The 10,000-nt window shown below is 44.1% G+C and overlaps 1 protein-coding gene across 1 annotated transcript in view; it reads right to left on the bottom strand.

Annotated features, from left to right (window-relative positions):
* Nucleotides 1-10,000, bottom strand: part of l3mbtl1 (L3MBTL histone methyl-lysine binding protein 1) — a gene marked incomplete at both ends in the record, with an annotated part of 19,001 nt that overhangs the window by 3,081 nt on the left and 5,920 nt on the right. The window contains 9 exons of the mRNA XM_083656497.1: nucleotides 1,696-1,798; nucleotides 2,407-2,548; nucleotides 3,966-4,076; nucleotides 4,555-4,640; nucleotides 6,303-6,379; nucleotides 6,723-6,874; nucleotides 8,486-8,577; nucleotides 9,139-9,274; nucleotides 9,991-10,000. The exon at nucleotides 9,991-10,000 is cut by the window's right edge and continues 95 nt beyond it. Coding sequence (XP_083512623.1) covers nucleotides 1,696-1,798; nucleotides 2,407-2,548; nucleotides 3,966-4,076; nucleotides 4,555-4,640; nucleotides 6,303-6,379; nucleotides 6,723-6,874; nucleotides 8,486-8,577; nucleotides 9,139-9,274; nucleotides 9,991-10,000 — 909 coding nt within the window. The remainder of the gene's footprint in view (nucleotides 1-1,695; nucleotides 1,799-2,406; nucleotides 2,549-3,965; nucleotides 4,077-4,554; nucleotides 4,641-6,302; nucleotides 6,380-6,722; nucleotides 6,875-8,485; nucleotides 8,578-9,138; nucleotides 9,275-9,990) is intronic.

Genomic DNA, 10,000 nt, shown 5'->3' with positions numbered 1-10,000 from the left:
GCTGTTCAGTGAGTGGCCTGACTGCGGGCACAATTTTTTTTTTTTTTTTTTGTAGGCCAGGCCAGGCCAGGCCACCGGGCATTTGCCCGATGTGCCCGATTATGCAGTCCGCCCCTGGTGTGACGTGTACAGTGCGACAGGAGAGATGTCGTTGATTGAGCGGTTTCATACAAAACTAAACTTTATGTTTCAGTTTCAGGACAAACTGCCGTCTTATCTTTTAAATGGACAAAATGTGGACCTCTTGGCACAATTCAAACGGGACCAAAAAAGTATCGTCTCTCGTCGTTCACCACCATTTTCTTTTCAGACCTTGGAACACATGGTGAGGCAGGAAGTGGCTCTCTGGGGCCACAGACATGACCAACAAACAACATGACAAAATCACAATAACATAAAGAATTCCACTACTACTTTACAATACTGTTACAAAAGACTGAATTCAATATTGCATTGTATAAAATGTTTGATACTTTAACCAAATGTGTTCTGAAAGATTCCATTTCGTGTCACCTCTAGAGGGCGTAGTATACGTGCTGCAGGGCAGGCACATGGACTGGAATAGTCAAAAGAAGAAGAAGGAGTGGAATAGACAGAGCTGCCAGTGGACTGGAGCCGTGAAGAGTCCAACAGCTGAACACACGCAAACAGTCTGGAACTGGATCCCAGTCGACAGACTGGTGTCAGGAGGGAAATGTGAAACTATCTCCCTTATAGAGCCGACAAAGACCAACACCAACTGACATGTCCAAACCCTGGAGGAGAAGTGGCTCCAAAGGCCTTCAGGTCAATGTCATAACACACTGCTTGGTGGGTTTTTTTATTTACCAAGGTATCATAGGAGTATATATTTTTTTTTTTATTGTTACTGTATTTTTTTTCTGATTGTTCCCCCCATTTTCTCCCCAATTGTACTTGCCCAATTTATCCCCTGCTGCTCCACCCTCTGCCGATCTGGGGAGAGCCGTAGACTAGCACCAAGTTTCCTCCGCTTCTTTTCACCTGACAGCGGGGAGCTGTGGTATCTTCATATACTTTTTTACTACTACCACAATTTCAAAGTAGTAGAGACCACCTTGTAATAGTTACATCACACTTTCTTCTTAAATATTACATTTCATTATGACGGTTTATACCTGATAACCCGAGTTTATGTGATATTCAAGTTGTCCTGAAAACTTCCATTATATTACTTGTCCTTTGAGACACTCAAGTTTTGATATTGCCAGTTGCTATTTGATTATTGTGTATACTGGTCGAACAAGTGCACTGTATGTTTAATTATATGTATCACATGATGTGTCAGGTGACCCCTGCGAGGGTACTTAAGGGGTGTGTCCCTACACTTCATACATGTCTGAGGAAGGGCTTTGCCCGAAACGTCACTTTTTTGTGGTCAAATAAATATTTGGGAGCAGCTGCCAGTGTGCGGACTCTATTTTTATTACTTATCTGCACTTCGGTCCTGCACCTGGTTTTAACCCCTCACTAGATGTGCGTGCCTTTTTGTACTTTTTAGCTTCACCGGCAGGACATAGCACGTGCACGTGGGAGGATCAATCACGCTATTCCCACCAGTTCCCTTCCGCCCCCGAACAGGCCCCCCCGACCGACCAGAGGAGGCGCTAGTGCAGCAATGTGACAATGTGTGCAGCTACGAGGCTGTTGGGGTCAAAGTTCACACTGAGTGCTGACCTGTGGTGGAAGCTGTACTTGTTGCTTCTGGGGTGGCTCATGGGCTTACAGGGAAGAGAGGAGGGGTAGCTGGCCCCGCCTGTGGGAGGAGCCTCCCTCACACCTGCACACATACAGGTAGAGACAGGTGAATGGACACACGCACAGTAAAAAAAAAAAAAGTAAATGTTTACTAGTTAATTATGCAATCATTAAAGGAACACTCCGCCCATTTTCAACCAGCTTTGTATCGTTAGAACATCAGTAGTATATCAGAAAACTGTAAACGGTTTTGAAGTCTGTCATTTAATTTGACAGTTATTGAGTGTTAAAGTGTGGACCAGTGACATCACTGGTCCACACTAACTCAAATTAATAACTCATTAACTCAATTCAACTCTCAATAACTGTCAAACTATTCATCATTCATCTAGTTTGACAGTTATTGAGAGTTGATTTGAGTTAATGAGTTATTAATTTGAGTTAGTGTGGACCAGTGATGTCACTGGTCCACACTTTAACACTCAATAACTATCAAATTAAATGACAGACTTCAAAACAGTTTACAGTTTTCTGATATACTACTGATGTTCTAATGATACAAAGCTGATTGAAAATGGGCAGAGTGTTCCTTTAACTAATGTACCCTTATTCTAAAGTGTTACCCAATAACAAAGCACAATAAAGCACAGTTTGTGTGGTTACCGTGGTTACCGTGGTTACCGTGGTTACCGTGGTGCTGCAGTGTTCTGATGTCCCGCGGGGGAACTTTGAGCGGGTGACCCGTCGCCTCGCACCAGCCCACCGGGTGGACGTCAGGGTGGTCCGAGTCCATCCACTCATCATACACATGGCTCCAGCCGTCATAATGGACCTGAGGGGGGCATTACACACACACACACACACACACACACACACGTGCACGCACGCACACACACACACACGCACACACACACACATGCACGCACGCATACCCACACGCACACACATGCACGCACGCACGCACACATTACATACACAGTTCCAACCAATGTAATGGGTCTAGGGGAGGTATGTATATGATAGGAAATGTGATAACCAGGCTCATGTCACTATGTAACCGTGGGGTACTTGAAGGCATGCTCTCTCTCTCTCTCTCTCTCTCTCTCTCTCTGTCTCTCTCTCTCTCTCTCTCTCTCTCTCTCTCTCTCTCTCTCTCTCTCTCTCTCTCTCTCTCTGTCCCTCGCCCTCTCTCTCAGTTGAGAAGGCAGAAGGGCACATGGTTCAGTAGATCACAACAGACCTGAGGGAGCTGCAGAAGCAACATGACACTTTACAGCATACATGGGCAAACTACGGCCCGCGGGCCGGATGTGGCCCGCGGGCGCCACCTGTGTGGCCTGCGATGGAATTACAAAAAAAAATAAAAATAAAAAAAATTTACACAGTGCACCTGAACCAACATGCAAGATACCCGCTGAATAAGTGTCCAAATGTTCATGTCATTCTGGCCAATACTCCACTTCTGTTATAGCATTTCAGTCTGGAATATGGAATATCTTTCAATAATCTTTATGACTAAAAGGCTACATTGAATTAGAAATTTAAATAATTAACTCATTGGTTTTGGATTTATTTAGCTTCAAGACTGCATTTTTGTTCTTGTGTGACCCTCAACACAGGCTTTGATCATCCCGGGCCACTTACTGATACTTATGCTTAAATGAACACACTCATATTCTGATTTATTTCAAGAAAATTTCGGCTAGTGGAAATTCTAATTGGCTGGTAACTTTAAAATCTAGCAGCCATATTGGCAGGTGGTCAAAAAAGTTAATTTTCAAGCCCTGAGAGCAGGTGGTGACATAGGAGTGAGTGAGAAAAGGATGAAATATTGGTGGTTAAGACTGAATAATGACATCACAACTGTTAATTTAAAATTAGTTATTCCTCTAAACGTGGCTTCAAATGCACCAAATTTTTCACGCTGGCGCCGTTTGGCCCTCAGCAAAATCTGGTAGCGAGGACATTTTTTGTGGCCCTCTCTATCATCAAAGTTACCCATCCATGGGTTGCGGCATGACAATATTTGTTCGGCCCCCGGCACCAATCTGGGTTTCTCATGTGGCCCCCCATGAAAAATAGTTGCCCACCCCTGTTTTACAGTCTCTCACAGACGCCTAAGATCATCATCTCAGACATTTAGCGCGTAAGTGTTCAAGCAAATAAGCCGACACCTCCCCCCCCCCCACACACACACACGCGCACACACACACACACACACACACACACACACAGCACAGCAGTATTACCTTAATGCGGTGGACCTCGACCTCCTCCACCGTAGCCACTCTGATCAGACCGGGGCTCCTCTTGTCCACCGCCTCCACTTTCATCTGCGGCTGGAAGCTATGGGCGGCGCGCTGCAGGGAGAGCAGTGCATGATGGGAAAATACTGGCCAACGATACCGCTGAGCTTTATTAGTAGCAAACCTGTTTTCTACTGTTTTTTTTTTTTTAGATATTAGTATACGGTTTGGAAGAAACTTTTCCAGTCAGTACCCTCAATTGTGAAAACCTATTGAAGCACCTTAATACATAACCAAAGAATTTCATCTTGGGTATTTAATGTGTTATAGCCAGACCTACTGATTGAGTGTTTGTTTTAGCCTGCAGGGAGTACCAGATGGGTGGTATTTAGTTACTCCCTCACAAAGTATCTGCAGGTTTCAGAAAGCCAGGTTTAAGACGGCCTAAGTCCTTTTTAATGCTACCTGGGATTTAAAACCAATTTAAAACTGAAATAAGTCAGAATCAAAGCTGACAAAACAAGCGTATTCTCAATTGAACACAGCTAATGAAATAACTTAACTTGAATCAAATAAACAGATCTATTCTTACCACTTTGAAGGCGTCAGCAGCCACCGCTGTGGAACCGGTCTCATCCAGGTAGTGAGACCAGCAGAACCGGCCCGGCTCAGGGTAATCTGGCACAGCAGAACATCAACACATATCAGTCGGTATCATTCATTCACATCGATCAGGATTGTGGATTAATTCATCTCCCACGTACACTCTTCTCCCTTTCTGCTTTGTCCCCTATAGTGTTTGTTTACATGGTTTATATGGTGTTTTTGTCCTTGTTCTGTTACTCTATGTCTGAGCGCTAGTATTTGTGATTGTTACATTGTTACATTGTTATTTGTGATTGTTACATTCTGTAAAGTATCAATGAAAAAGTTGCAACACAGTCTCACAGAAAATTGTAAAATAGCCACGTTTTGGACCAACGTTGCTATGTTACAATTTCGGCTCGAAAATTGTAAAATGGTAACGTTCTGAGATTTTAGGGTTAGGATTAGGGTAGGGGGAGGGGTTAGAAACAGAAAATCTCCGTAAACCACGCCCAAACCACGCCCACCCCTGTAGAAACGTACGTTACCATTTTACAATTTCGGAGCCGAAATTGTAACATAACAACGTTGGTCCACAAACGTTGCTATTTTACCATTTGTTTGGAGATCGGGTTGAAAAGTATACATTTTAGGGTAGACCGATATATTGATTTGACATTGAATTTTTTATTCAATGTTGTATATCAGCCAATCAGTGTCCTCCCTGACCACAGCTACATACAAACCCGCAGTAAAATGTTATTTCCATGTAGGCATTTGCATATTTTATTTATTCATTTAATTGTTCATTAATGTTTTTTGTAAATGAATCCTTCATTTAAAGGCAGTAATGGGTCTCAGTTTCTGGCAGATCAAAAGCCAAACGTGATCGGCTGCTTGTTCAGCAACGCAACAGCAAAGATTAGGGAGAGAGAGAAGCAACACGAGGACAGAAGCAACGAGAGAGAATTCACGTTGGTGAATTCAGCTGCTAGGGTTAGTGATGTGAATTCAGCTGCTAGGGTTAAGCTGCGTTCACACCGACCTATTAAAGTTTTTCGCTGGCATCGAGTTTACATACAAAGTCAATGCAAACGAGCGATTGAGCGTATATTCGCCCGGGAGAAAAATCGCTGGGCGTCCGAGCGGCAGAGACAGAGCGATAGGACGAAAATACGCTCGTCGCCCGAGATGAAATATCCCCAACTCGAGCGAAAATACGCTGGCATCAGTCGCTCGCTGTTCAACCCTGATTGGCTGCCGTGTGAGAGCGAGTCAAGGATCACACTGGCTTGGAACAAACCGCTGGTTTATTGTGTGGCAACAAACCGCATTGACAGCTGATTGACAGGCTGACAGCTGACATGAAGTGAAGTCTGTACTACCGGTATGGAGCTCGCGTTAGGAGCACGCTGATAGGCTTAGCTTGTAAACATCTACGGTGGCTCGTAGTGGACAAACATCATGACATTGCGTAACGTTATAGCCCCCACATGTCTGTCAATTCGTGTGCCTGTTGATGAGCGATTTAAACACAGCGACAGAGCGATTCCAAAGGGTTGAATCAAGCGACAGAGCGGAAAATAAATATCTCGGTGTGAACACAGCTTAAGTGATGTGAATTCAGCTGCTAGGCTTAGTGATTTTAGGGTTAGTGATTTTAGGGTTAGTGATTTTAGCTGCCGACTCAAGATTCAGAGGGACGCTCAACACAGAACAGTTTAGAACCATTAGAAATTACTCTCAAGTGTTCACCTTGGGGTGGTGTGAGGGGGAGGTTCCTCTCCCGGCACCAGCCAATGGGGTGAATGTACGGACTGCTGGCATCACACCTGTATAATGTGATGGACAGTGAGAACAACCGTCTCTTTAACTTTGAGTTGCAACAGAAAGTTCTGCCATCGTGCTCTGAAACCTACTGCAGAAAAGATACAACAGTCAGAATAAAAGAGCAGTTCCAACCATCATGCCAGGAAACAGAATAGAATAGATTTGAGTATTTCCAATCTATGTTGCTTTAACCATTTCATTGTGTATCAGCAGTCTACATTTCTCATTGTTTGCTCTTTATTGCATTTGATTTAGATGCTTTTTCTGCTTAGAAATAACAATAATCATTTTACAAAACCCCACGTCTCCCGATGTCTCCCCGAGGACGGACACACAAAGGCTCACCAGTAGTCATACGTGTCGTCCCAGTTGTCAAAGTGAACCAGGAAGCGGTCGTCCACCACGTCGGTAACGGTTGCTACGCAGATGAGGGAGGGGTTCATGCGGTCGACGGCCTCCAGCTTCATCCCCACCTCAAACCCACACTGCATGTCGATCTGAACACACATAAGATATGAACTGCACAGCAAGTCCACACTGCATCCACACATCACCACAGAACGTCATGGTTTGATTGTAACTGCTCCTACTCCATTCCTTTACTCATTCACGATGAACTAGTCCATCTTACCCTCCCAGGACTGATGAACTAGTCCATCTTACCCTCCCAGGACGCGTGATTTCTATTCGCACATAGGATAAGCAATAACCACGCCCTGTGGCGCCGGGATTGGCCAGGAGCATTGAAGCTTGGGACTAAAGCACCTGGGGTTTTTCATCTTTTAAAATAAAGATGTTAAAAAAACTGTTACATTTTCAGTGCTGTACCTTTTCTCTGGGTAAGAATTGAGCTTGAAATTAACGATATGATACATTATATTATATGAGCTATGAACGTGAACACAACACCGTTTATATTATTGCATGTTTTTGTAGATTGTGTACATTGTGTAGATTACAATTATTATGCTTATTATTATTATTACTATGCTAAGGAAGGTAGGTGACCCTAATTCATTTCAATGTCCGCTCTCGAAATCGCTGTCCGTTCTCAAGAGCTATTCAGTTGGTTCATGAAATCGCTGGGCTGCGTGCCCTCCAGTGCTGCTCCTGGCCAATCCCGGCGCCACAGGGCGTGGTTATTGCTTATCCTATGTGGGGTTAGAAATCACGCTCCCAGGACTGATGAACTAGTCCATCTTACCCTCCCAGGACTGATGAACTAGTCAGTCTTACCCTCCCAGGACTGTGATGAACTAGTCAGTCTTACCCTCCCAGGACTGTGATGAACTAGTCAGTCTTACCCTCCCAGGACTGTGATGAACTAGTCAGTCTTACCCTCCCAGGACTGTGATGAACTAGTCAGTCTTACCCTCCCAGGACTGATGATGAACTAGTCAGTCTTACCCTCCCAGGACTGATGAACTAGTCAGTCTTACCCTCCCAGGACTGTGATGAACTAGTCAGTCTTACCCTCCCAGGACTGTGATGAACTAGTCAGTCTTACCCTCCCAGGACTGATGATGAACTAGTCAGTCTTACCCTCCCAGGACTGTGATGAACTAGTCAGTCTTACCCTCCCAGGACTGTGATGAACTAGTCAGTCTTACCCTCCCAGGACTGTGATGAACTAGTCAGTCTTACCCTCCCAGGACTGTGATGAACTAGTCAGTCTTACCCTCCCAGGACCTTGATGAACTAGTCAGTCTTACCCTCCCAGGACTGTGATGAACTAGTCCATCTTACCCTCCCAGGACTGGATGAACTAGTCCATCTTACCCTCCCAGGACTGATGAACTAGTCAGTCTTACCCTCCCAGGACTGATGAACTAGTCAGTCTTACCCTCCCAGGACTGTGATGAACTAGTCCATCTTACCCTCCCAGGACTGGATGAACTAGTCCATCTTACCCTCCCAGGACTGATGAACTAGTCAGTCTTACCCTCCCAGGACTGATGAACTAGTCAGTCTTACCCTCCCAGGACTGATTAACTAGTCAGTCTTACCCTCCCAGGACTGTGATGAACTAGTCAGTCTTACCCTCCCAGGACTGTGATGAACTAGTCAGTCTTACCCTCCCAGGACTGTGATGAACTAGTCAGTCTTACCCTCCCAGGACTGGCAAAGACCTCTTTAGGAGCCACTTGTGCTTTAGTCATCCTCAGGTAGTTGGTCCAGGTGAACTCTTCCTCTTTACAGCCTGAGGGAATGACAAGAATACTATTAAACACGATGAATGACTATTAACTATCTATTAACAAGATCCTCAACTCAAATCATTAGTCCATGAATTAGTTAGTTAGTCGATGGACAGAAAATGTATAGATTATGATTTAGATCATCAATTAACCTAGTCGCTTTAGTCATTTATCAAGGAAAAATACCAAAATTTGCTGGTCACACCTTCACAAATACTACAATTTCGCTTGCTTTTCTTCGTTTCCTATCATTATAAAATAACTAAGTGAGCAATTTTACAAATGACTTTGGGCTCTGGTAACCACTTCTAAATGAGTGTTGACATTTTATAGACTGAAACGATTAATCAGTTCATCGAAAAAAGAATCAATGGATTAATCGATACTGACAATGAAGCCCGACAGGATATAAGTCAACATATCTGACGGTAGCCTGGTAATGTAAAAAAAACAAGGAAAAGGACACCGGACTGGACTGTGTTTTTTGTGTGTGTGCTATTTAATCCCATTTCGAGCTCTAGCCCCTTTGGTCTTTTGGTGGTGTACAGAGCGTGACCTCTGACCTTTGGGAGTGTACAGTTTGTGGGCGGTGCTCTCACACCACCCGGCAGCGTGGATGTCGGGGGAGTTGGCGTTCACCCAGAAGTCGTGGCAGTCGGAGTAGCCGTCAAAATGGAGCCGCAGTCGGTAACCACAGACCTGGAGCACAGGACCAAGAGAGGACCAAGAGAGCTTTTCTTTCTCTACCACTCATCATCCCATATCTGCCTTGTTTACCATTTATCGATTGCTTGTTAGTTTTTATTATGTAAAAAAGTACAAACCAAAAATGAAAAAAAAAAAAAAAAAAAATTACTAAATGTACCGGTATATACTTTTATATGACTGTATTACTCGTCCACAAACTCATATCTACAGTCTATAGATACTACTTTATAGACACTACTTTAATCTATATACTTATATGTATTTGTGGACATACATTTATCAGCAGAGTCAAGGAGTTAGGAGTTAAATGAAAGAGGAGCATCTTTGGATTTAGCTAAGCAGCACAATGGATTAGTCTGTGGTTTCTTGCTGTACTTCCCCTCCTCTGGTGCTGCTCATACAAATGAAGAACACGTGAAGAACCAATATGAATGTCAATCCAGAACCCTCAGTTCACTTTGTTCTGCTCGGCTTTCCAGGCTGGCTATCAGATGTCCACCTCCGTCTCCTTCAACACATAAAGCCTTGAGTTCTGCGCTCCTTTCCTGTACTTGGTTCAGATATTACAGTCCCACCCACTCCCAAATGGCCATGCCAAAAAACGTCCCTTGCCAAAGATGTGCCTAACTTTTAACTTTTAACTTTGGAGCATTATTGCAAGCTAGCATGATATAGCTGGCAGCAATGGACGCCTTAGGTCTCCTCACCTCGGCCACG

The sequence above is a fragment of the Poromitra crassiceps genome (assembly GCF_964638095.1).
Source record: "Poromitra crassiceps genome assembly, chromosome: 20".
NCBI classification, from domain to species: domain Eukaryota; kingdom Metazoa; phylum Chordata; class Actinopteri; order Beryciformes; family Melamphaidae; genus Poromitra; species Poromitra crassiceps.
The sequence above is the reverse complement of the archived record's forward strand: the minus strand, read 5'-3'. Positions and strand labels throughout refer to the sequence as shown.